Below are 27641 nucleotides of genomic sequence, written 5' to 3' on the forward strand. Positions count from 1 at the left end.
CTCTTCAGGCCAAGCCTAGCGCTCTACCACTTGAGCCACAACACCACTTCCGGTTTTCTGAGCAGTTTATTGGAGATAAGTCTCACAGACTTTGCTGCCTGTGCTGGCTTTGAACCGCTATCCTCAGATCTCAGCCTCCTGAGTAGCTAGGATTACAGGCGTGAACCACCACCGGGTAGCACCCGGCTTTTTGGTCTGTGTTTGGAGGACCTGAGCGTGGTGGTCCCTGAGCTTTTTATTTTTGCTCAAGGCTGGTGTTCTATAAGCCACAGCACCCCTTCTAACTTTTTGGTGGTAAATTGGAGCTATCCGGGCTAGCTTCGAACTCTGATCCTCAGGTATCAGCGTCCTGAGTAGCTAGGATTATAGACTTGAGCGTTGGCGTCCGGCCAGAATTTTAATTTTAAAAAGCCGGCTTCCATCAATTCTTTGGAGAAGTGCAGGATCTGAACAGACACCCAGCTTCTTAGTTGGTTCCACCTTTCCCAAATAGTTAGGAGCAGAGTGTTCTGGGCTTTGTAGTAAGGTCCCCAGGAGAGTCACTCCAATGGGTCTCCACCCTTTGAGGGCGTGAGACTACACTTCCCAGAAGTCTTCCCGGCCTGTTGTTTACTTGTCCCGCCTCCTATCTTCCTGTGACGCTATGTTCTGGGGGCCAATCAGTAGGCGGCGATTTGCAGTTCCAGGCTCTCTGATTGGTGCATTTGACTGGGCTGTCTGAGTTCAAAATTTCAACGGTACTGAGAGTCCCGCGGAGGGCTTGTGGCGCTTGGCAGCCAAAACTGTGGCAAGGTGAGGTGAGGAGAGCCGCGAGGAAGAAAAAGGGGAGCCCCCTGGGGCATTGGGGTTCCTTCTCCCTGTTTTTCGAACGGGTAGAGGTCGCTTAACCCCTAGCGCTGTCCGCGTCTCTCAGCCGGGCCTTTGAGACAGTTTCGCGCCTGGGCGCCGCCTAGATTGTGAGGTGAGAGCGGGGAGCCGGGCCGCCTGGTCTGTTGGTGGTGACAGGGCTTTGTCTTGATGTCTGTCGGGGAAATGAAAGATGCTGTCGGCTAATTAGCCACAGTTAGTTAATACGACAGTTGTTATAATCACCATAAAGCGTGCGCTTTCTCTAACTTAGCTCCGGGCTGTTAGTAGCCTCCCCCCTCCCCCCTTTCCGCAGCTGGAAACCGAGGCCCAACTTTGGATAAATGGACGGAAATAGTAGATCTGCTGTTATTGTGTAAGATAGGTAAATAAATGATGTGGCCACGAAATTGATGGAGAGTGTGGATTCCACTTGGAGTTGTCTTCTAGTTGGAATTTAAAATTCATTTTACGTTATTCGTATCTGTCTAGCACTCTCCCATTGTATCGAGTCAGTAGCTATTGCTTCTCTAACTTCCTTTCTGGAAACATTTAGAGATTGGAAAGGGGAGGGAAACAATGACCCAGAATTGATTATCCCTATCCTTGTTTTGTCTTTTTTTTTTTAAACTACCCTTTATTTTCTTGCACTTTCTTTTTCTCAGAATTTTTTTAGTTGTTCCCCTAAATCATTCCTGCCTAGAATGAAAGACTTTTTGGTTTGTTTGTTTGTTTGTTTTGAGGCAGCATCCCACTTTAGCCCAGGTTGAAATTCAACCATTCCCCGACCCCAGCTTCCTTAGTGCTGAGATTGCAGGACTAACGAGACCTTTGACTCTGATTTTGCTTTTTAAAGTTCATCTACTGATGTATTTCCTGGATTCATCCTTACCTTGTCTTCACAGCTCAGGGCCTTTCTTTGAATTTCTCCCATCAGATATTGTATAAAAAAACTATTGAGAGAGAGGGGGCCAGGCACAAGAGAGGGAGGGAAGTATTTGCTGCCACAGTAAGAGTATTTTTTTCTTTCTTTCTTTTTTCCTTCCTTCTTTCTTTCTTTCTCCTTCCTTCCTTTCTTTTTTTGGATAGTACTGGAGTTTGAATTTAGGATCTCTTGCAAAGGTTCTATCACTTAGGCCACACCTCTAGCCCAAGAATATTCTTATGGCCTTAGTGTATTATACCATCTGTCAGGCTTCCCTCCAGATCATGCTTGAGTGTACTTAATTTGTTTAAGTGTATCTGTTTATACAATAGTATACATTTGGTATCTGTGGGAATCTGTTTCTAAGGAGACCTCCATAGAGGAAAAACTATAAATGCTTTGATACACAGAGTTCAGTACTCTAAAATTACAGTCAGCAGATTACATGATTGTTTAAACACAACTGATGTTAACAGAGGAATGACAGCTTCTTATCAATGGAGCGGTGTAATGGGGTTGAGTTTTTTTTGTTTTTCTAATCTCCCTTGGTGAACCACCTGTAATCAGTGTATTAAAATGATTCTTCGGTCTGGGAAAGTGGCTCAGTGGTAGAGCCTTGCCTTGCATGCATGAGGCCCTGGGTTCGATTCCTCAGCACCACATAAGCAGAAAAAAAAGCTGGAAGTGGCGCTTTGGCTCAAGTGGTAGAGTGTTAGCCTTGAGATGAAGAGCTGAGGGACAGCACCCAGGCCCAGAGTTCAGGCCCCATGACCGGACCCCCCCCCCCAAAAAAAAAAAAAAAAGATTCTTCACTAGTTGTCATTCTTGGTTCTGTGGCTCCCAGTTAACTTAGCTAGTTAATTGTCTTAAGGTATACTGTGTGCTCTGGTTGGTGGTAGATACTGTGGGTATACAGATGTGTAATGTATTCAAGGACTTTCTGGTATGTTTGGGGACAAGAGACTCATGGACTTTCTTGCCCAGGTTGGCTTCAAACTGTGATCCTCAGATTTCTGCCTCCTGAGTAGCTAGTGATTATAGGCATGAGCCACTGGCTCCCAGCTTTCTACATTCTATATTATGTATATTTTCAAAATGTTTCTTGTTCCCACTGTTTTTAACTTGCTAGAAAAGGAGGGTGGGTATTTTTTTTGTCGGTCATGGGGCTTGAACTCAGGGCCCAGGCACAGTCACAAGGTTAGTGCTCCTACTACTTGAGCCACAGAGCTACTTTCAGTTTTCTAGTGGTTAATTGGAACTAAGAGTCTCATGGGCTTTCCTGCCTGGGCTGGCTTTGAACTGCAATCCTCAAATCTCAGCCTCTTGAATAGCTATGATTACAAGCTTGAGCCACTGACATCTGGTGAGGGTAGGGATTTAAATGTCTTTTGACAATTTTCTTTGCTATAACTACAGTTATGAAGTAGAATTAACTATAGGGTGATTAAATAGCCCAACTTACCTCTGGAGAGATCTGTATTTGAGACAGACAGAGATCAGCAGCCCAAAGTACTTTGTGAAAATGGAAAGATTGAGAGGGTTTTTGTTGTTGTTTGTTTGCTTGCATGGAAAAATAAATAGTAAAGAGGAAAGAAGTTAAAGGTGTAAAATTATAATAGGTTACTTTAGCAATGTAGAAGACTTAGCAATAAAAAGGTAATACATTTGTTTATACTTTAAGTGAGGGCCTGTTATTTGTGATGATGTTTGAATAGAAGTATATGCTATCACCCCTCTGTGTCAGTGTTTCTACATTGTAGGCTTTGTGTAGATTGCTTTATAGTAAGGGGGTATAAAACAAAGAGACCAGGAAATAGCACATATACACTAAAAAGTTTAAGAAAAATGTTTTTACTGATGGAATAACAATCATTTAAGCTAAGCATGTTGGGAGATCCATGCTATTTGGCTCTCAGATGTACCTTTAGGTTTTCCTGGCTGCTGTCCCTGAGCTTTTGTGCACAAGGCTAGCACTCTATCACTTTGAACCACTGCTCTACTTTCTGTTTTTGAGTGGTTAATTGGAGATAAGAGTCTCAGAGACTTTTCCTGCTTCCAACTACTCAGATCTCTGAGTAGCTAGGATTATAGGCGTGAGCCACCAGCACCTGACTTACCTTTAGATTTTGAGGGTGGGTATCGTTAATCTTTATTTTAAGTTTCAAGTAGTAGACTTCCTGATAAAAATGTCAAAACAATTCATTACAAATGTAGGGAGGATAATTTTAAAAGTTCAGTAAAAATTTTTTTAAATTTGAATATTTCTCATTGCTTTTCTCCTACTTTCAGGCTCTTAATAAGTATCTGTCAGACATCAAGATTTCAGAAGAGACAGGAAAGAGTATTGTAATTTGAGTCACGGCTATAGACAAGTGGACTGGATAAATTGATCAAAACATAGGTAAGGCTGTGTCCACATGAGTTACATTAAAAAGAAATATGGGGTTTAAACTCTGGGCTCTGTTCCTCAGCTCTTCAGCTCAAGGCGAGTGCTCTATCACTGGAGCCACAGTGCCACTTCCGGTTTTCTGGTGGTTAATTGGAGATAAGAGTCTCATGGACTTTCCTGCATGGGCTGGCTTTGAACTGTGATCTTCAGCCTCCTGAGTAACTAGGATTACAGGTGTGAGCCACCAGCACTTACCTTTTTCTTTTTAATATATAATTTTATTGTTTTTGTTAAGGTGTTATACAAGAGGGGTTACTATTTCACAATTCAGGTTATGAATACATTTCTCTTTTGGACAGCCACCCCTTCTTTCGATTTTCTCCAGTTCCCCTTCCTGTCCCTGCCTACAAGTTTAATATATATGTGTTTGTGCTGGTCTTGGAAATGTAGAGCCTGGGCTCTGTCCCTGTTCTCCTTTTTGTTCAAGGCTAGCACTCTACTACTTGAGTTTCACATCCAGCTTTTTGGGTAGTTTAGTGGAGATAAGAGTCTCATAGACTTTCCTGTCCAGGCTGGCTTCAAATTGCCATTGTTAGACCTCAGCCTCCTGATTAGCTACAATTACATATGTGAGCAAATCAAGATAAATAAAAAAAATTCATAGTTAGAAATATTTTTCTAATCCTATCCCAGTCAATCTCTCTAGTTACTTAAAGGAAACTACTTTTATTATGTCCTTGGATTTATGTATATATGAATACATATGTATATATCTTATATCCCAGGCTAGCCTTGAACTTGTAGTCATCCTGATTCTGCTGGAGGTTATAGGCTTGTGCTACATGTTAGGCTCAAGCAGGAATGTTTTGAAGGGTATGAAATCCTCCATGACTGAGTAATTAACATTTGACAAGATTTGTAACTTCCTGCAGCTCCATGTTAACTTTCTCTCAGCTTCTTAGTATTAGAATATTAGTGTACTTTGGGATATCGCAAATATTTCTTTGTGGAAGCCATGTCATTTTTTGGCCTAGAGCGGTCTCTGTGCTCTTTTGCTCAAGGCTACTAGCACTCTAGGACTTTGATCCACAATCCCACTTCTGGTTTTTGAGTGGTTAATTGGAGATAAGACTCTCACAGGGGAGGGGGTAACTATTCTCATTAGGAAATGTACTCATTACCTTACTCATGTAACTGTAACTCCTCTGCACAGTATCTTTACAATAAGAAAAAAATATTTAAAAAAACTTCATTAAAAAAGAAAAAGAATGTCACAGGGACTTTTCTGCCTGGGCTGGCTTCAAACTGCGATCCTCAGATCTCACTCTCCTAAGTAGCTAGGATTACAGGCGTGAGCCATGGGTTCGCAGCTGGCCTAAGTAAGAATTTTTATAGCATCATTGATTTCTGTATGAGGTTTAGTCATTTAGGTTTATTGAGTTCTGTATATAAATTCTATGCATATATGAATGCAGTAGTTACTGAATTTGTAATCCTTTAGGAAGGGTGTTATGAAACTCACTGGTTCAAAAAGAAATGATAGGAAAGTATTTGCTTGAGGTTCCTAGACAGTGATGAATTAGAACAAGTGTCCATGTGTCCTGCGATGCCTTTTGAGTGTTTGGACAGTTAGGGATTGTTACTAGACTTTAAATTAACCCAATTTTGGAAGCTTCATGGATCTGTTGCTGTAAACAGATCTGATTTCAGCATAGAGGTTAGCAAACATAAATGTGGAAACATGAAGTCCATTAAACTTCCTTCCTACTTAGATTATGGCTTTGATTAACAGTTAAAATTGTATGCTGGATTATGTTACAATTTAATGACTCCTCCTAATCCCTTATGTACAAGAAAAGAAAAAGGTAGATGTTTTTTCCTTGGGTAAATGAAAATAACTTGCTTATGGTAATATAAAAGGATCTCTTACCCCTTATGAAAATAAGTGGTGTTTCTGGGGAAATGGCATTGCTAGGATGGGATTATTTAAGTTAGCTACTTCTAAATACTTGCTTAACGCATGCTTTTCTCTCTAATAAAAATAGCAAGGAATATTTCACAAACTGCATTGTAAAGTGTTTGAGCATCTACCATACCAAAGTCTCTGTTTTTCTAGATACTGCTATTCCACTATTTCAACGCTGCTTAGAATGCGCCCTCTACAGCTTTCTCCTACCCACTCTGGACTGGCACCTTTTGATTTATAGAGCTTGTCAATGCTGGTTATTTTTGGTTTGAGAGTGAAGAGAGGTTGTAGGCAATGGGAGATTAATTTCAGATGAATGTGGAAACAAGTTACATTGCTTCCTCTGCAGTCTTCCGCAGGTGTATTTTTCTCCATGATTCCCCTTTTTACTGTTTTCTTCCTCCAGAAAAAGCCAACATTCATTTTTAACGTGTAGTACTGTGAAGATCTGTCAGTATCCTTTTTGTATCACTTCTAGGAAGCCTTCATTGGCTGTCCTTCACTTTATTCTCTGCACTTACTGATTTCCTTCTGTTTATGCCTATTAGAACAAGGATCACCATGTATCCTAATTGCTGTCTGTATTTTCCATCCAACTATGAGTTCCTTAATGGAAGGGATTTTATAAAAATGTAAGCTTGCTAGCTTACATTGCCATTTACGGACTCCTGCTAATTCCTATGTTCAAGAAAAAAGTAGGTGTTTTCTCTGTATGCAAAATGAAAATGTGTGTGATGTTTTTTGAAAACAAGAAATGGGCATTATGATATGATAAGTGACATTTAAGAGGCAGGCTTAAAAAAAATCTTAACATATATGATAGGCTTTTTCCTCAGGTTTCTGGTAGGATTCTTGGCCATTAATAGCTATTTTTCCACTGATACCATATCTAGTTTTGTGGGAATCTTAGCTATGAGAGATTGAGATAATTTTGAAATATGAAACTGGTTCTCTTCTCTTGCTTGGCATCTTGGCAGCTTGCGTTGTTTGGGGGAATGTGGTTGACGCATGTGTTTTTTTTTCCCCTGTTGACAGAAACTCAATCTTGATTAAGGGGGTGCAGGAAGGCATCCAGTCCCACCATGCCTAGAGATTTCTCATTTAAATAATTGCCTGTTACTTTGGCCTATAGACTTTAAATTTTGAAGCTATTAAATCCTAATATTTATTATTTTTGGCTAAACAGTGTGGTAAAACTGTCATGACCCAGCAATTACTTTTGGTTTTCTTCATGTCCATGTGCTTCAAGCTCTTATTGAAGAGGATCAGAGTTCTCAATGGATACATTTTTATTTGTTCCCATTTTGGGCTGGGAAGCAGTATGATGTCCTGAATTGGCTATACTAGACCAGATATTGCTCAAAAGAACTGTTTAGAGGTCATGTTAGGAAAAAATAAGTTTGGTTTTAAATTTTTGAGTAAAGATTAGATGTATTTGGGTTTAGGTCTTTTTCCATCTATCCTTCTGTTATCAAATGCAGTCTTAGCTCTTAGAGGACAGTTCTTCTGATGCTTGAAACCTGCTTTATGATCTTTTTTTTTTTTTTGGTGCCGGTCCTGGGACTTGACTCAGGACCTAGGCACTGTCTCTGAGCTTTTGTGCTCAGAGCTAGTATTCTACCACCTGGGCTCCAATTCTAGATTCTTTTTTTGGGGGGTGTAAGGTCGCTAATTGGAGATAATAATCTAATGGGTTTTCCTGCCTGGGCTGACTTGGAACTACAATTCTCAGATTGCAACCTCCTAAATAGCTAGAATTTCAGGTATGAGCCACCAGTGCTCAGCTCACAGTCTTTTTCACTCTAGAATGCAGGAATAAGTTTATATACAAAAGAATATACCTAGAAAGAAGGAACTAAAGGGATGTTTTGTTTAAAGGAAGGTTCAGCTCAGTGCTTTCTCAATATCATTAGATAAAGTTCCTAATTTACCAATGTGTGTGTGTGTTTCCTAAAAGTCTCCCTACAAATGTGTAGCCCAGGCTGACTTCCATCCTCCTTGCTCAGCCTCTGGAGTACTAAGATTATATGACTACATCCAGCTCCAAAGTTTTCTTAATGACCAACTTGTCAGCACTGCTTAGAGTAGAATTTATATGCATTTGTCTTAACAGGTTAGTGTGTTTGAAGGTTGTAACCAATAAAATAGTTCTGTTTATTATTTTTTTGTGTGAGTCATGGAGATTGAATTCAGGGCCTGCGCACTATACCTGCGCTTCTTTTGCTCAAGGCTAATACTCTATCACTTGAGTCAGCATCACTTCCGGCCTTTTCTGCATATGTGGTACAGAGAAATGGAACATAAGTCTTCATGCATATAAGGCCAGCACTCTACAACTAAGCCATATTCCCAGACCTCAGAAGGAATACTTATAGGAAAAGCCCTGCATATCAGAGTCTAGGTTTTGTTTTGTTTTTTAACCTTGTCTTTAGAACTGTCTCTTGCTACCCACTAGTTGGTGATTTTGGAGTAGTACTTCTCTAACCCTGTTTCCTTATGGCAAAGTTATGATGGTAGTGTCTATATTGTTATTGTGGCTTAAATAAGGTGATTTATATAAACTATCTGGTAAGATAGTTGGCTTCAATAGACAATATTTGTTATTATTTGAAATGGTTTTGATTCTGGCACTATGACAGGTTACTATTTAAATTTCTAGCTGGGCACTAGAGCTTATGCTCGTAATCCTAGCTATTCAAGAGGCCCAGATCTGGGCTGGGAAGATGGCTCAGTGGTAGAGCGCTTGCCTCGCATGCATGAGGCTCAGAGTTCAATTCCTCAACACCATAAGCAGAAAAGGCCAAAAGTGGCGCTGTGGCTCAAGTGGTAGAGCGCTAGCCTTGAGCTGAGAGTTGAGGGACAGTGCCCAGGCCCAGAGTTCAGGCCCCACAACCGACCCCCCCCCCCCCAAAAAAAAAAAGAGGCTAAGATCTGAGGATTGTGGTTTAAAGCCAGCCTGGGCAGAAAAGTCCCTGTGAGACTTTTTTTTTTTTTGGTCGGTCATGGAGCTTGAACTCTAGGCCTGAGCACTGTCTCACACAGCTCTTCAGCTCAAGACTAGTGCTCTACCCCTTGAGCTACAGTGCCACTTCCGGTTTTCTGTTGGTTTATTGGAGATAAGAGTTTCACGGACTTTCCTGCCCGGGCTGGCTTTGAACCTCCATCCTCAGATCTCAGCCTCCTGAGTAGCTAGGATTACAGGCGTGAGCCATCGGCGCCTGGCCCCTGTGAGACTCTTTTTTTTTTTTTTTGGGTCCAGTCATGGGGCCTGAACTCTGGGCCTGGGCGCTGTCCCTCAGCTCTTCAGCTCAAGGCTAGTGCTCTACCACTTGAGCCACAGTGCCACTTCCGGCTTTTTTCTTTTTGCTTATATGGTGCTGAGGAATGGAACCCAGGGCCTCATGCATGCAAGCAAGCGCTCTACCACTGAGCCACCTTCCCAGCTCCCCTGTGAGACTCTTATCTCCAATGAAGTATTCAGAAAAAAAGCCAGAAGTGGAGCTGTGGCTCAAAGTGGTAGAGCGCTAGCCTTGAACACAAAGAGGCTCAGCAACAGTGCCCTGGCCCTGAGTTTAAGCCCCCAGGACTGGAAAAAAAAAAGTTTTCTACTTTTCACTTAGTAGAGAAGGGCTAGTTTACCTAGCATGTATGAGACACTGGATTTAAACCTCAGTGCTGCAAAAATAAGGAAGGAAGGGAGGGAGGAAGAGAGGAGAGGAGAGGAGAGGAAAGGAGAGAAGAATAGAACCGTTAGTGCCTATCCAGTTTCCAACCTGGTCATAACTGTATGACCATGAGCAAGTAGTAGATCTCTAGTCCTTGTTTGTTTTCCTCATCTGTAAAATGAAGATTATAATTATACTAATGTGACAAGATTATCATGAGGATTTAGTGAATTTATACAGCTAAAACACTGCTAACAGTGTCTGGCATTTCCTAATGATTCAGTAACTAATAGCTATTCTTATTTTAAGCTTTTTGGAGACAAGGCTGTTCTGGAACTCATGTAGCTGAAGCTAACAAACTTCTGATTTTCTTGCTTCAGCTTCTAAAGGGACTGGTATTATAGACATGTATAACACCTGCCATTATTTTCCTGTTTTTCAATTATACAAACCTTTTTCTTAGATCTGTGTTCATGAGTTATTTATGTTCAGTATTGATATATCAGAATGAACCTCTGAATATCCTGGTGATCTGCTGTAATTCCAGCTTTTGGGAGGTTGAGACAGGACTAAGAATTTGAGGCTGGTCTGGGCTATGTAGTGGGATTTGGGCTACATAGCTTCATGACAGCTGGGCTACACAGTAAGGCCCTGTCACAGAAAAACCAAAGAAGCTGGGTGTGATGCCTTGTCTATAATCCTAGCTATTTGAGACTGAGATCTGGAGGTTCACAGTTCAAGACCAGCCTGCGCATAAAGATTCTGTCTCAACCAATAATAGCTAGATGTAGTGGTGTATGCTGTTATTCCACTATTTGGGAAACCTAAGTAGTAGGTTTGCAGTCCATGCCAGCTTGGGCATAAATGTGAGACTATTAGAAAAATAATGAAAGCTGAAATGGGTAGGTGAGTGTCTTAAGTGGCAGAGTGCCTGTCTAGCAAGCACAAGTCCCTTAGTTTAGTCCTTGTATTTTCTGCCCCCAAAAAGTATATTAGAAAAATATGAAGTGCTGGGTGATGGTTCCTTACACCTGTCATCCTAGATACTCAAGAGACTCTGAGGATCCAGGTTGGAAACTAGCCTGGGCAGGAAAGTCCATGAGACTTATCTCCAATTAACTACCAAAAAGCCAGAAATGGAACTGTGGTTCAAGTGGTAGAGCACAGCCTTCAGCAAAAAAAGCTCAGGAACAGCATTCAGGCCCCAGTAGTAGCACACTCGTGCACACGCTTGCACACACATACACACAAAGCAAAAATGTGTGGTGCCATTGGGTAATATCTGTAATTGTAGCTACTTAGGAGATCCAGAGGTAAAGCCAGCCAGGATAGAGAAGTCCACAAGACTTTATGTAAACAACAACCCAGAAAACAGCTGGAGGCCTGGATCAAATGATAAAAGTACAAGCAGAACAAATATGAAGTACTGAGTTTAAGGCTCAGTATCACCAAAAAGGATTAAAAAAAAAAAAAAAAGGCAAAGAAAGCTGTGAGGGATTAATCCCGCCCCCCTCCCCCAAGTCAGGCATGGGGCTTGAACTCTGGGCCTGGGCATTGTCCCTCAGCTCTTCAGCTCAAGGCTAGCGCTCTACCACTTGAGCCACAGCTCCACTTTCTGCTTTTTTCTGTTAATGTGGTACTGAGGAATTGAACCCAGGGCCTCAGGCATGGGAGGCAAGCGCTCTACCACTGAGCCACCTTCCCAGCCCATCCAGAGGTTTTTTTTAAAGCAGCATGCTGTAAAATCATGGGTTTTAGAAGGTTGAATGTGATTGCTGACTGTTACGTTCCCATCTCTTCCTTCCCCCAGTTTTGGTTATCTTCATTACATTCTGGCCTGGGAAGTGTTCCCAGTGACCTTGGCTAGGGATTAAGATCATGGGAATCTAAGATTTTCCCATGTCTTACAGCATGTTTGTTCATAAGAACAAGGAAACTTCCTTCTTGAAGCCAGGAGATTTTAACCATTGTCAGTCACCAGGGTCTGTTGAATAGAAATGAATAGAAATGTGTTCCAAGAGAGAAAAGATATCAATAATTTAAATGGTTGCGATAAAACCTTAGGTTTTTGGTGGTGTTTTTTAACCAACTTTGTTATTATTATTGTTATGTGATTTTAGAGAACCTTTCTTCTTCTTCTTCTTCTTTTTTTTTTTTTTGTTGGTCATGGAGCCTGAACTCTGGGCCTGGGCACTGTCCCTCAGCTCTTTGCTCAAAACTAACGCTTTACCACTTGAGCCACAGAGCCACTTCTGGCTTTTTCTGCTTATATGGTGCTGAGGAATTGAACCCAGGGCCTCATGCATGCAAAGCAAGCACTCTACCACTGAGCCACCTTCCCAGCCCCCTTTTTTTTCTTTTCTTTTTTGCTTTAATTCCAATCTTTAAAACTACAGAAGAGCTTGCTGCTGGTGGCTCATGCCTGTAATACTAGCTACTCAGGAATCTGAGCTCAGAGGATTACAGTTCAGAGTCAGCCTGGGCAGGAAAGTCTGTGAGATTCATCTCTAATCAGCCACCAGAAAACTGGAAGTGGCACTGTGGCTCAAGTGGTAAAGTGCTAGCCTTGACCTGCAGAGCTCAGGTACAGTGCCTATGCTCAGAGTTCAAGCCCCATGATTGACAAAAAAAAATAAAAAAAGCAAAAGTTAGGTGTCTTCTACAATTCTTCCAAATTTTTAGAACTTCACCTTCCCATTATCTGGTGGTTTATTGGAGATAAGAGTCTCACAGACTTTAGATCTCAGCCTCCTGAGTAGCTAGGATATTTTGTACAAAGAATTTGAGTGGGCTGATATTGTTGATTTTTCTTTTAACTTTGTGTATTGTGCCTTTTATATGTATTATGAAATCATTTTCTTCACTAGTTATTTTTAGCCATGCTATGGATTGAACTTGGGGTCTTATATTTGTTAGACAGGTTCTGTCTTCCCCAACTCAGGAATTATAAGACAAAAATTATACTTGGCAAAAATATGTCTCACAGCCAGGTGCTGGTGGCTCACGCCTGTAATCCTACCTACTCAGGAGGCTGAGATCTGAGGATTGCAGTTCAAAGCCATCCTGGGCAGAAATATCTGTGAGACTCTTATCTCCAATAAACCACTCGAAAACTGGAAGTGGCGCTGTGGCTCAAGTGGTAGAGCACTCGCCTTGAGCTGAAGAGCGCAGGGACAGTGCCTAAGCCCAGAGTTCAAGCCCCTCGACCCACCAAAAAAAAAAATCTTGCTAGTACTATGTATAAGGGTATGTATGACGTATTCTCAAGTAAAATTCATTCTTCTTTTTTTTTTTTTTGACAGTCATGGGGCCACAGTGCCACTTCTGGCTTTTTCTGCGTATGTGGTACTGAGGAGTTGAACCCAGGGCCTTCTGCGTGCAAGGCAAGCACTCTACCACTGAGCCACCTTCCCAGCCCCTACCATTCATTCTTGTCTTTAGGAACTTAAGTCGACTGGGAATGACACTTACATAGCTAACTAATATAAAATTGGATGTTAAGTACTATGTCCTGCTGGGCTCTGTGACTCATACCTGTAATTCTAGCTACTCAGGAGGTTAGGATCTAAGGATTGCAGCTGGGGGCCAGTGGCTCACACCTTAATCCTAGCTACTCAGGTGGCTGAGATCAGAAGATCCTGGTTCAAAGCTAGCCCAGTCAAGGAAAGTCCATGAGACTCTTATCTCCAATAAACCACTAGAAAAACTGGAAGTAGAACTGTGGCTCAAGAGGTAGCGTGTACCTTGAGCAGAAGAGCTGAGGGACAGCACTTAGGCACAGAGTTCAAGCCCCACCACCAACCAAAAAAAAAAAAAAAGATCTGAGGATTGCCTTCAAAGCAAACCCAGGCAGGAAAGTCTGAGACTTATCTCTACTAGAAAACTGAAAGTCGCTCTGTGGCCTAAAGTGTAGACTGCTGGCCTTGAGTGAAAAAGTTCAGGGATGCCGGGCGCTGGTGGCTCACGCCTGTAATCCTAGCTACTCAGGAGGCTGAGATCTGAGGATCGCGGTTCAAAGCCAGCCCGGGCAGGAGAGACCGTGAGACTCCTATCTCCAATAAACCACCAGAAAACCGGAAGTGGTGCTGTAGCTCAAGTGGTAGAGTGTTCGCCTTGAGCTGAAGAGCTGAGGGACAGCGCCCAGGCCCAGAGTTCAAGCCCCACTACCGACAAAAAAAAAAAAAAAAGTTCAGGGACAGGGGCTGGGAAGGTGGCTCAGTGGTAGAGTGTTTGCCTCACATGCATGAGGGCCCTGGGTTTGATTCCTTAGCACCATATAAGCAGAAAAAGCTGGAAGTGGTGCTGTGGCTCAAGAGGTAGAGTGCTAACCTTGAGCTGAAGAGCTGAGGTACAGTGCCCAGGCCCAGAGTTCAAGCCCCATGACTGAAAAAAAGAAAAAAAAAAGATCAGGGACAGTTCAGGATAGGTCCTAAATTCAAGCCCATGTCCAACAAAAAATAATAAAAACAAAAAAACCTCCAAGTATTATATCAGAGATGTAAATAAAGCACTGTGGCTTTGGAGATCTAACAGTTAGGATAAGTGAAAACTGGGAAAGACCATAGCAATTTGGATTGGGCTGTAGTGAATATGATTTTTATTAATAAATATAAAAGGTAATGATGTGTTTTAGAAATAAGGTTATTCAAGGCAGAAAGAATAAGTTGAATGGAGAAGGGTTAGAAATAAAATGATTGCTTAAAGGAAAATAATACTAAAATAATGTAAACACCTAAGATAGTATATAACATATTGTTATATATGGCCTCTGGTGGCTCACACCTATAATCCTAGCAACTCAGGAGGCTGAGATCTGAGGATTGTGGTTTGAAGCCAATCCAGGCAGCAAAGTCTGAGACATTCTTATTTTCAATAAACTACTTAGAAAAGCTGGAAGTGGTGCTGTGGCTCAAGGGCTCAAGTGGTAGAACACTAGCCTTAAGCACTAAGAGGCTTAAGGACAGCGCCCATGCCCTGAGTTCAAGCTCTAGGATTGGCAAAAAGAAAAAAAAAAGGCCTCTTTCAGCCAGGTACCAATGACACCTGAGTATCCTGATTCAAAGCCAGTTCAGGCAGAAAAGTAATCTGCGAGTTCTTATCTCCAATTAACTATCAAAAAGCTAGAAGTGGAACTGTGGCTCCAATGGTAGAATGCTAGCCTTGAATAAATAAGCTAAGGGACAATGCCCAGTACCTGAGTTCAAGCCCCAGTATTGGCACCCCTTAGCCCCCCCCTCCCAAAAAAAAGAGAAAGTCTTTTTCTGATTCTAAACACATCCTTAACCCCAAAACAGCATAGTAACAAACCCCTTTTATGTTGATTTGACACAAAGACGCATTTTCCTGATGGTTTTCTAAATTTCAATGTGGAAGTAAAACCAAGGTAGTTGTTAGAGAATCAGTACCTTATATTTATATGCAACTAAATTTCTGAACCATTCTTTCCTCAGAAGGTGGCCTGTTAAGAAGAGTGACATAAATACTGGGGAAAACCTGCTCTTCTGCATAAGGGTGACACAATGTCACAAATTACAACTCCCTATTCCTTTGATGCCCCCTCTGACTTCATCAATTTTACCTCTTTGGATGCTGAGGAAGATACTGAAAATGTAGACTCATGGTTTGGTAAGTGTCTTGTTTCTTTGGTTATTTGAAGTGTTAGTGGCTTGGTTTGTGCAAGATTGCAGATTGCAGATTGCAGGTGGCTCACACTTATAACCTTAGCTACTCAAGAGGGTGAGGGCTGAGAATTGTAGTTTGAAGCAAACCTGAGCAAGAAAGCCCGAGACTTTCTTTTTTGGGTCCGATCGTGGGGCCTGAACTCTGGACCTGGGCGCTGTCCCTCATCTCTTCAGCTCAAGGCTAGCGCTCTAACACTTGAGCCACAGCGCCACTTCTGGCTTTTTTCTTTTTGCTTATGTGGTGCTGAGGGATCGAACCCAGGGCCTTAGGCATGCAAGGCAAGCGCTCTACCACTGAGCCACCTTCCCAGCCCGAGAGACTTTTATGTCAAATTAGCCATCTGAAAGCCAGAAGTGGAGGTATGGCTGAAGTGGTGGAACTCTGCCCTTGAACACAAAAGCTCAGGGACAGCCAGTGCCCAGGCCAAGTTCAAGCCCCAGGACCAGCACAGACAACAACAATAAAAACCTAGAATATGAGCTTCTATCTGTACCAAGACATTTTGTATTGTATCATCAAGAAAACTAGCAACAACAGCAGTTTTAGCTTTTTTTGAGTATTTATTTTATCGGAGATAAGAATCTCACATATTTTCCTGTCTATGCTGATTTCGGACTGTGATCCTCAGAGCTCAGCCTCCTGAGACTAGGAACCATTAGTATAGCAATAATATCAAGTGCTTCTTTTTTCTTTTTTTTTTGGTGGTGGGGCTTGAACTCTGGGCCTGGGTGCTGTCCCTCAGCTCTTCAGCTCAAGGCTAGCACTCTACTACTTTTTTTTTTTTTTGGGTCCGGTCGTGGGGCCTGAACTCTGGGCCTGGGCGCTGTCCCTCAGCTCTTCAGCTCAAGGCTAGCCCGCTCTACCACTTGAGCCACAGCGCCACTTCCGGCTTTTTTCTTTTTGCTTATGTGGTGCTGAGGAATCGAACCCAGGGCCTCAGGCATGCAAGGCAAGCGCTCTACCACTGAGCCATCTTCCCAGCCCAGCACTCTACTACTTGAATCACAGTGCCACTTCTGGTTTTGTGGTGGTTTATTGGAGATAAGAGTTTCATGGATTTTCCTTGCTTGGGTGGGCTTTGAACTGAGATCCTTAGATCTCAGCCTCCCGAGTAGCTAGGATTACAGCTGTGAGCCCCTGGTGCTGACCAAGTGCAGTTCTAAAACTTCTTCCACAATTTTTCAAACTTATCTTAGTTCTAGCACATTACTTTGTAGTTTTCTCTTTTTTTGCCAGTTCTGGAGCTTGAACTCAGGGCCTGGGCACTGTCCTTGAGCTTCTCTGTGCTCAAGGCTAGCGCTCTTCCACTTGAGCCACAGTACTACTTCCAGCTTGTTTGTTTTGATCGGTCCTGGAGCTTGAACTCTGGGCTTGGGCGCTGTCCCTGCACTCTTCAGATCAAGGTGAGCACTCTACCACTTGAGCCACAGCGCCACTTCTGATTTTCTAGTGGTTTATTGGAGATAAGAGTCTCATGGACTTTCCTGCCCAGGCTGGCTTTGAACTGTGATCCTCAGGTCTCAGCCTCCTGAATAGCTAGGATTACAGGTATGAGCCACTGGCACCTGGCTCTGGCTTTTTTTTGTGTAAATGGTACTGAGGAATCAAACCCAGGACTTTATGCATGCTAGGCAAACACTACCGATAAGCCACATTCCCAGTCCTACTTTGTAGTTTTCTTAAAATAACCACATCAGTTGGGCTGGGAATGTGCTCAGTGCTAAAGTACTTGCCTAGCATGCATGAAGCCCTGAGTTTGATTCCTTAGCACCACATAAGCAGAAAAAGCCAGAAGTGGTGCTGTGGCTTAAGTAGCAGGACTGGCAAAAAAACAAACAAACAAACAAAAAAATCATCAATTATTACTGGGCTAAACCATCCTCATGCTCTTTCCATGGACTGTCAGTAGAACAAAACTTTCAGTGTTTTGCTCTGACCTTTGGGCACAGCACAACCTAAGATAAAATTCCTTGAGAAAACCTAGCCTTGCTTTACTATCACATAACCCACATTCTTGTCTGATTACCCAGCTGATGAGAAGCATTATGAGTAAAAGCTGTCCCTTGTAATCCAACAGTTTCTGGTGGTTACAGTTTCTTTCAAAAGGAACATGAACATGAACATGATGTGTTTGGGTGGTAAATAATGCCAGACACTGTTTGTATTGCTCTAACTGTATCAAATAAAGATAAGGGGCTATTAACAATTAAGAATCTGAACTTTTCCTTTTCTAAAGTGCATTGTTTAATGTTGCTAGTTTACTTAGTGATTTTACACTCTATTTCTGATGTATAAGGTGCACGCATTTCTTTTGGTTGCTAGAACTTTACTCATTCTTGCTAAATGAGTTAGAAGAATGCTGGAAAGGAGCTTTACTCTCCATTTTAAATGCATGGTACTGACTCCTTTTGCTTCCTTAATGATAGTTTGAATGATCTTACCTTTTCACAGACAAGAAGGCCAATTTGGAGAACAAATTTCCTGGGAACAATGGGATAGGAGAGCTTTTTTCTGCCAAGACTTCCTTGAGAAAAGCTAAACTTCAGCAAGGTAGTACCACACCTTTGAAACCAGGTAAGAAAACATTTTAGAAAAAAATTTCTAGTTAGAAAGGTGAGAAATGTTTAGCTTGAGGATCTGTGAAAATAATATAAGTGCCATATCTGTTGGTTTCTTACTGGCTAATTCTTTTCATGATGAGGGTGTAACTAACCACATACTACATTTTTAAAAAATTGCTTCGAACTTAAGGTAATATAGAATTTTATTGCCAGATACATGATTTTTTAATGACAAAATGTAATGTAACCTAACTTAGGTCTGTCTAGGAACAAAATGGCAGGAGAAAAGAGTGTATTGCTCAATGTCATACAAGAATTCTTTGAATCATGTATCTGATTTTAAAAGATCATCGACATTTAAAATGGCAGGTACTAAATTTACAAAATATTGTCTGTTTGACCATAAATCCTCTTGAAAATTATTCATTAAAAATAGTTCCATTTAATTATAATTTACCTATGTATTGTGTACATTTGAGTATTTTTCACTGTATTCACTGTATTCAGAATTGTACAACTATTGCCATAATCTATTGGGAACATTTCAAAATTATTCTGAAATTGGCCTCAATCCCATCATGTCAGAGCCATATTTTCAGTGAATGTGTGTGGTTTATAGTCTGAGCTGCTAGGTAGACTTTCAAATAATGCCTGGGTACAGGTGATATCTATTCAGTTCAGAATCTAGAACAAGAACTTTGATATCCTTCCTCTCTCTGTCTCTCTCCCTCTCTCTCTCTCCCTCTCTCCCCCCTTCCTCCTCTCTCTCCCCTTCATCCCCTCCCTGTCCCTCCCTGTCCCTCTCTCTGTCTCTCTGTCTCTCTCTCTCTCTCGTATACATGTTGGGGCTTGAACTCAGTGCCTGGGTTCGTTTCTGAACTTCTTTTTGCTCAAGGCTAGCATTCTACCACTTGAGCCACAGCACCACTTACTTCTAGATTTTTTTTTTTTTTTTGGTCAGTGGTGAAGCTTGAACTCTGGGCCTGGGCACTGTCTTTGTGTTCTTCAGCTCAAGGTGAGCACTCTACCGCTTGAGCCACAGCACCACTTCCTACTTCTAGATTTTTGGAGATGGAAGTCTTATGGACTTTCTTGTTTGGGCTGGCTTCAAACTGCAGTCCTCAGATCTCAGCCTCCTGAGTGGCTAGGATTACAGGTATAAGCCTGTAATTGATATCCCTTTTTCTTGCACAATTAGCACTATGTGGGATATTTTATATGACATTGATGGAATACCAATGGCTCATGCACTGTATCTTTAGATGAAGCTCATTCAATGTGGTAAATTTTCTTTTTTATATTGAGAAAATAATTTATTGAAAAGGAGAAATTAAAAAAAATGTTTAAATATTATCATTAACAAGGCTCTGAATTTTTTCCATTGATGATTTAAAGAATTTTAAAAATCAAGAAAGTCCCTCACAATTCCTTTAGCCTTTTTTTCTAAACTTCCACAGTAGATAATTTCTTTGGTTCAAGACTTCAATCAATCACAACCTACTCTAGACAGGGTCCACCACAACCTGTATAATGAAGAAACAAGATCTTTAACTGATATGTGATCTCCATTTTCTTTTCAAAGCCCACTAATTCAGGAGGGGTTTGGTTTTTTTGGGGGGGGAGGTATTGGAAATGTGATTTCATTCATTCACTCATTCCTTCATTTGGCAAGATTTAAGAGTTAGGAGGCACAGTGAAATGGTAGAAAAAAAATGTAAGCTTCATTTTTCTCAAGCCTTTGCTCTAGTCATCAAGCCAGTGCAAAGGCTCTTCAAATACACTGCGTGAAGATGAAAACAAATGACCTAAACTGGAATATAAGGAAAATATAAATATATATGCAGGTGTATATGTTGCCTGCCAACTTTCTTTATGTTGATTTGCTGATTTTAATATATAGAATGTCACTGCTTCTCTTAGAGAAGGTGATTGAATGCTCAACTGCTCAGTCATGACAACTGGGCCCTCCCATTGCTATTCTTCATGCTTTTGTCACAAAATCAATTAACCATCAATAGATCTGGTTGCTTATACTTCTGTAGTGCAGATGAGAGTAGGAGAAACGGACATCTTTTGATGGCAGGGCTTTATCCCCATACCAGCTCTCCATGTTGAGGCATGATGGGCTAAAGAACCCTGAGGTTTCGCGCAGGTAGCAGAATCAGCGGATAACACTCAATGTGGTAAATTTTCTGTTGCAGTCTTTGTGTTCTTGAATTTAAAAGGGTTGCAATAGTATCTTATTTGCACAACCACTTTCAGTTTAAGGCTGTTTTGCATCCAGTGATCTCTATCATCAAATAGAATACAATGACTTAAAGTTTCTGTGTAAGATTTTACTGGAACTAAGGGCTTCATTGCTTAGGAAGGAAATATATGTATGTATCTATATATGATTTCAATCTAGAGTTTTGTTTTGTTGTTGTTGTTGTTTTTTATCAGTCATGGGCCTGAACTATGGGCCTGGGCGCTATCCCTCAGCTCTTCAGCTCAAGGCTAGCGCTCTACCACTTGAGCCACAGGGCCACTTCTGGCTTTTTCTGCTTATGTGGTGCTGAGGAATTGAACCCAGGGCCTCATGCATGCAAGGCAAACACTCTACCACTGAGCCACCTTCCCAGCCCCTCAATCTAGAGTTTTGTATTAAGTTTTATATATGTATACCCACACACATCTCCTTTTGAATTCATTTCTTTGGAATTTGAGTGCTGACTAGTTTTTGTTCTCCCACAGTTGATAACACTTACTACAAAGAGGCAGAAAAAGAAAATATTATAGAACATTCTGTTCCATCAAGTGCTTGCTCTTCGTTGGAACTTGAGGGAGCCATATCAAAAAATACTCCAGCCCAGCCTCAGAGGTAAGATTGTTTTAGGAGCTCAAAAGTTGTTTGTATAATAATGTTCAGGAAAGTATCAACTCAACAGATTGCCTTCTTGGTGTTCATGCTATATCTAAGATTCTTTTTTTTTTTTTTGGTTGGTTGGTTGTGGGGTTTGAACTCTGGGCCTGTATGCTGACCCTCAGCTCTTCAGCTCAAGGCAAGCGCTCTACCAATTGAGCCACAGAGCCACTTCTGGTTTTCTAGTGGTTTATTGGAGGTAAGAGTCTCACCGACTTTCTTGCCGGGGCTGGCTTTTAACTGTGATCCTCAGATCTCAGCCTCCTGAGTAGTTAGGATTACAGGTGTGAGCCACCAGCACCGGGCTGGTAAGATTCTTTGTTATTTCATTTAACACTTATGAATTGCAGTTCATAAGCTTAATTTATAGATAAGGGCTTATAGATATTAAGTTGCCTGCCCAAGGCAAATTCATTTCAGAACCAGAATTCAAGCATGATCTAAAGGCTTTGTTTGGATATAATTTTTATATTTTTCTCATGTAAAATGTCTCTTTTTGTTCCTCAGTATTAAGCTTTTTAATGGCAATGTTTGTGTTTTTTCCTCTTTCATCCTATTTTTTTCCATTTATTTTATCTTTGTATTGTTTAATTTTTTTATGGTGCTGGATGGAGATTGAGACCAGGGCCTGATGTACTGAGTACAGTCTATCACTGAGCTACATGCTCAGCCTGCCATGGGTTTTTAGTCTATCTTCTTCTTTTTTTTGTCCATTGTAGGTCTTGAACTCTAGGCCTGGGTGCTGTCCCTGGGCTTTTCAGCTTTAAGACAAGTGCTCTACCACTTGAGCCACAGGGCCACTTCTGATTTTCTAGTGGTTAATTGGAGATAAGAGTCTCATGGACTTTCCTGTCTGGGCTGGATTTGAACTATAATCCTCAGATCTTAGCCTCCTGAGTAGTTAGGATTACAGATGTCAGCCACTGGCACCTGGCTAGTCTATCTTGTTATATTTTTAGCAAGATCTTGCTTTTATATCCAGTGTAATAATCGTGGCTTTTTGCTTAAAAGTTTTATAGTTCATTTTTACTATTTTGTACTATAATTAATATATCACTAGCTCTTTAGTAATATATTAATATAATTAATATTGGTAATATTAAGTTTATATATTTCATTATAATTACATAGATATAAAATTAATACATTTCACTTTTTGTTATTGTTCTGTTTCTACTTTATGTCTTTTAAATATTTGTGTACTTCTATATGTATTAATTTATTCATGCAGGGGATGGAGCCCCATGTCTTGCATGGTAGGAAAATGAGCTATCACTGAGCTACATTTCCAACTGTTATTCAAATACTTCTTAATATTTTTTTTTTTTTTTTTTGTCGGTCGTGGGGCTTGAACTCTGGGCCTGGGCGCTGTCCCTCAGCTCTTCAGCTCAAGGCGAGCACTCTACCACTTGAGCTACAGCGCCACTTCCGGTTTTCTGGTGGTTTATTGGAGATAGGAGTCTCACGGTCTCTCCTGCCCGGGCTGGCTTTGAACCGCGATCCTCAGATCTCAGCCTCCTGAGTAGCTAGGATTACAGGCGTGAGCCACCAGCACCCGGCTTACTACTTAATATTTTAATTCAGCTATTGGTTAACCTTGATCTTCTTGTTCTTAGCCTCCCAGATAGTTAGGATGATTATATGTGTGAGCCACCAGTACTGGGTTTTATTTTTTCTTTTCCTTATTCTCCCCTCTTTTTTTTTCCCTTCCCTTCCCTGCTCTAACATTCTTTTTCTATTTTTTTACAAGATTAAAGTGTGTTTAAGTGAGGTAAGCCAGGCTGTGAGAAACCAACAGCACATGTTTTCTCTCATATGCAGAAGCTAGATCTAAAATACAGAGGACTGTAGGCATTCACATACAGTAAGACCAGAGGAGGATACACAAAGGCCCAATGCTTCTGTGCCTCTGATCATATAAAATAATATTTATTGAAATGAATTTTAGGAAATGGAAACAAGAAGGTTTTTTTTTGTTGTTGTTGTTATTTTGTTTTGTCTTCTTGATGGGGGCACAGAAATGGACAAATGGTGAACAAATGCAGTAGTAATACTGGACACTATGTTGAAAATAATCTATAAAACTTCTTGGTGGGGATGGGAGGGAAAAAAAATGGAAGAGAGCCAAGGAAGGGGTGACATTGTCCAAAAAGAAATGTACTTATTACCTGACTTATGAAATGGTAGCCCCTCTACATCATCTTTATAATAACAAACTATACATATTTCTAAAAGCTTGTTATGAAATTAGCTGGTATAACAAAAATAATTAACAGATGGGGCTGGGAAGGTGGCTCAGTGGTAGAGCGCTTGCCTTGCATGCCTGAGGCCCTGAGTTTGATTCCTCAGCACCACATAAACAAAAAGAAAAAAGCTGGAAGTGGCACTGTGGTTCAAGTGTTAGAGCGCTAGCCTTGAGCTGAAGAGCTGAGGGACAGCGCCCAGGCCCAGAGTTCAGGCCCCATGACCGGACCCCCCCCCCAAAAAAAAAAAAAATTAACAGGTATACAGATGCATTCAAAAACTTGGAATGTATTTTTTTTGTTGTTGTTGGTCATGGGGCCTGAATGCTGTCCCTGAACTCTTCAGCTCAAAGCCAGCAGTCTACCACTTGAGCCCACAGCGCCACTTCCAGGTTTTTCTGCTTTTGTGGTGTGGTGCTGAGGAATTGAACCCAGGGCCTCATGCATGCAAGGCAAGCACTCTACCACTGAGCCACCTTCTCAGCCCCAAAAACTTGGAGTGTAATATATACCAAAATATCAACCCTGTGAAGGGTGAGGCCTCTGGGCGGGGATGAAACACGCTCCCGGTGGAGGCAGGGGAGCTTCACGGAGCCATGGCCAGTACAGTGGTAGCAGTTGGGCTGACCATTGCTGCTGCAGGATTTTCAGGCCATTACGTTTTTTTGTTTTTGTTTTTTTTTTTATTTTATTTTTTTATTGTAAAGCTACTATACAGAGGGTTACAGTTACATGAGTGAGGTTATGAGTACACTTCCTCTTGAACATTGTTACCCCCTCCATTGTTTTCCCCCTACCATCCCCTCCCTCCCTCCCTTCCCCGAGGTTCTTTTTTTTTTTTTTTTTGATTGTGATTAAATGATTACATAATTTCAAAGTCACAAGTTCATTCTAACTTCCCTGGAGCAAATTGTCTACCATAGTCTGTAATATATAACAGTGTTCACATGTTATATACCATATTTGTGATCAGCAGCATGAGGATATTTAGTAGTGGTTCAACCAGATGAGCGGGAGTTCTTTGTTTCTTAAGTCCTGTTAGTTTTGTCGTATCACTAACCTTTTGGATTTAGCATCCACTTATGAGGGAGACCATGTACCGTTTGTCTCTTCGTTCTTGGCTTACCTCGCTCAACATGATTCCTTCTAGCTCCATCCATTTCCCTGCAAATGCCATTATTTTGTCATTTCTAATGGCTGCATAATATTCCATTGTGTATAGATACCACAATTTTTGGATCCATTCATCTGTGGTGGGGCACCTAGGTTGTTTCCATATCCTAGCTATTGCGAACAGTGCTGCAATAAACATGGAGGTGCACGTGTCCTTGTATATTGGTTCCTGTTGTTCAGGGTAGATGCCTAGAAGTGGTATGACTGGGTCGTAAGGGAGGTCAATCTTTAGCTTTCTAAGGACCCTCCAGACTGCTTTCCAAAGTGGTTGTATAAGTGTACATTCCCACCAGCAGTGTTAATAGGGTTCCTCTTTCTCCACATAGGCCATTACGTTTTACAAGCCATGAAGCATATGGAGCCTCAAGTAAAACAAGTTTTTCAAAGCCTACCAAAATCTGCCTTCAGCAGTGGCTATTACAAAAGGTGGATTTAAACCCAAAATGACAAAACAGGAAGCAGCATTAATACTAAGTGTAAGCCCTACTGCCAATAAAGGAAAGATAAGAGGTGCTCATCGACAAATTATGCTCTTAAATCACCCAGACAAAGGAGGATCGCCTTACATAGCAGCCAAAATCAATGAAGCTAAAGATTTACTAGAAGGTCAAGCTAAAAAATGAAGTAAATGTATAATGAATTTTAAGTTCATATAAATTTATGAGTACTAATTTTATATAATAAAATGCCTCAAATAAAGTTTTTAAAAATGATTCAGCACAAACAAAAAAATACTGTTAAGAAGATTAGATTTCTGAAATACAGATAATAATACTAAACTTTTTTATAGCCCTTTGTAGTTGGACCAATTTTACATTTTTGAAGAACATATCTACAGAAGATGTATTCATTATGAGATAAATTTTGTCAATTACTCTATTATAGAAGATCTACTAGACTCTCTGCTCAGAAGAATTTGGAGCAGAAGGAAAAATGCCAGATTCAAATGAAAGCAAAGAGATGTTCAACACCTGTCGTCATCAGTGAAATTCCACCTTCCAAGAAAATGAAAGTGTATGTGGCCACAACTTCTTACTGTAAAGGCAGGCATCTTGTGCCTTATAGACCTATCCTGGACTTATACCTTTGAGTGAACATAGGAAAATTACAAATGAGTACATCTGCTGTATGGGGCAGAATTCATATTAAAATGAGTTTTTCCCCAGAAACCCTTAAATTATGTCTTAGTTGTCCAGCCTGATACTTGGGCCTTCTGTTTGGAAGAGAGTTTAGTGACCTAGGTAAAATATATTGTTGAACTAGGTAAAATATCTTGGGTTTTAGTAAATAGAAAGGGATGGAATAGTTATTAGCATCTAGTTAACTATCTGCTTGTAATTTGATGATGAGCAACTAGAATCCCTCTGTACTTCTTGAATCACCACTGCATAGCTCCCAGTTGGAGCCCTGTGGGCTTTCTCACAGTTTACTTAGTAGAGGCATTGTTGTGTATGATCTGATGAGTATCTTGGGAGTATATTATAGTAGAAGCATGCAAGTTATCCTAAAAATGAGGCTATTTAAGCTTTTTGTAGTCTATTTGGGGAGGAGGGTGGTGTATGATATGCTTTAAGGAATTTGTGTGTTTTTTTGTTTTGTTTTGTTTTGAACTCAAGGTCTCACAATGAAAAGAAGCCAAAGGAAAATGAAGACAGTGCTCAAGGTACTTCCAAAAAGAATGGATCTTCCCCAGAGAAAGCCAAGGGCAAACATTCTTTGACTTGTGTGCCACCTCTAAGGTAAAGGACTAGAATACAAACCAGTATATTTGTATTATAATGCACCTAGAGTTTGGGAAAATGTCCTGGGCAATTAATCACAGAAAATGCTGGAAGTGGAGCTGTGGATCAAAGTGGTATAGTGCTAACTTTGAGCAAGAGGGTTCAAGGGATAGTGCCTAGACCCAGAGTTCAAGCCCCATGACTGACAAAAAAAAAAAAGCCTGAAGCGGAGCTGCGGCTCAAGTTGTAAAGTGGTAACCTTGAGCAAAGAAAGCTCAGAGACAGTGGCTAGGCACTGAGTTCAAGCTCCAATACTGGTAGAAGATGAAAAATCTAATCTCGTATGTGTACTAGATAATTTTTTTTTTTTGGGTTGGGTTGTGGGGCCTGAACTCTGGGCCTGGGCACTGTCCCTCAGCTCTTCAGCTCAAGGCTAGCGCTCTACCACTTGAGTTATAGCACCACTTCGGGCTTTTTTCTTTTTGCTTATGTGGTGCTGAGGAATCCAGCCCAGGGCCTCATGCATGCAAGGCAAGCGCTCTACCACTGAACCACCTTCCCAGCCCTGGCTAATATTTTTTGCCTTTTTTTTTTTTTTTTTAAATGTCGGTGGTGGGGCTTAAATTCTTGGCCTGGGCACTGTCCCTCAGTTCTTCAGCTCAAGGCTAGCACTCTACCTCTTGAGCCACAGCACCTTTTCCAGTTTTCTGAGTGTTTTATTGGAGATAAGAGTCTCCTGGACTTTCCTGCCTGCAATCCTCAGATCTTAGCCTCCTGAATAGCTAGGATTACAGGCGTGAGCCACCTGTGCCCAGCAATTATTTTTTGCTTTTGATTATTATTTTTTCATAGATTAAAAACAGTCAAGGGACTGGGAATGTGGCTTAGTGGTAGAGTGCTTGCCTAGCATGCATGAAGCTCTGGCTTTGATTTCTCAGTATCTCATGAACAGAAAAACTGGAAGTGGTGCTGTGGCTCAAGTGGTAGAGGGCTCGCCTTGAGTACAGAGAGGCTCAAGGACAGTGCCCAGGCCCTGAGTTCAAGCCCCAGGATCAACAACAACAACAAAAACAAAAACAAAAAACAAAAACAAAACAATCTATAGTTCTTGGTTCTTGCCTATAATAACTTTTAAATTATTCTGAATCATTCAGCCTCTTTCTCCTCTTTTGCTCTTCAGGCAGAAGGTTCTAAAAAGTACTGAGGAGCAAGAGTTAGAGAAATCATTGAAAATGCAGCAGGAAGTGATGGAGATGCGGAAAAAAAATGAAGAATTTAAGAAGCTTGCTCTTGAAGGAGCAGGTCAGTTTGGCTGTGGTTGAACCTAATTTATGAGAAGTGCTTCTTAAAACCTTGGTAGTGAGTTTAGGAGTCCGTAAGGTCTAAAAAAAGGCCTTCTCAGTTAGAGGGCCATATAAAAAGATTAGTTTATTTAAAAGACTGAATGAAGTTTCCATTTATACTCCAATGATATTGGTAAAACAGTATCTGTCACTACCTCTTGAGTCATTCTTTCTCTTCATATTAGAAAAAGAGGAATTAGTATTGAGGCAGAAGATAAAGTAATA

The 27641-nt window shown here is 41.1% G+C and overlaps 1 protein-coding gene and 1 pseudogene across 8 annotated transcripts in view; both read left to right on the plus strand.

Moving 5' to 3' along the window:
• The first annotated feature begins 717 nt into the window (after positions 1–717).
• Positions 718–27641, plus strand: part of Tpx2 (TPX2 microtubule nucleation factor) — a 48949-nt gene continuing 22025 nt past the window's right edge. For 2 of the 8 annotated variants that reach the window (XM_042694680.1, XM_042694687.1), the window contains exons 1-8: positions 718–797; positions 4061–4172; positions 15245–15416; positions 17925–18047; positions 20768–20894; positions 25238–25366; positions 25969–26091; positions 27254–27375. In XM_042694680.1, the coding sequence (XP_042550614.1) occupies positions 15311–15416; positions 17925–18047; positions 20768–20894; positions 25238–25366; positions 25969–26091; positions 27254–27375 (730 nt within the window). In that variant the 5' untranslated portion in view covers positions 718–797; positions 4061–4172; positions 15245–15310. The other 6 variants (XM_042694683.1, XM_042694682.1, XM_042694681.1 and 3 more) reach the window with 6 other exon arrangements.
• LOC122120439 lies at positions 23713–25013 on the plus strand (annotated as a pseudogene).

The sequence above is a fragment of the Dipodomys spectabilis genome, unplaced genomic scaffold, assembly GCF_019054845.1.
Source record: "Dipodomys spectabilis isolate Male_0828 unplaced genomic scaffold, ASM1905484v1 ptg000175l, whole genome shotgun sequence".
NCBI classification, from domain to species: Eukaryota; Metazoa; Chordata; class Mammalia; order Rodentia; family Heteromyidae; genus Dipodomys; species Dipodomys spectabilis.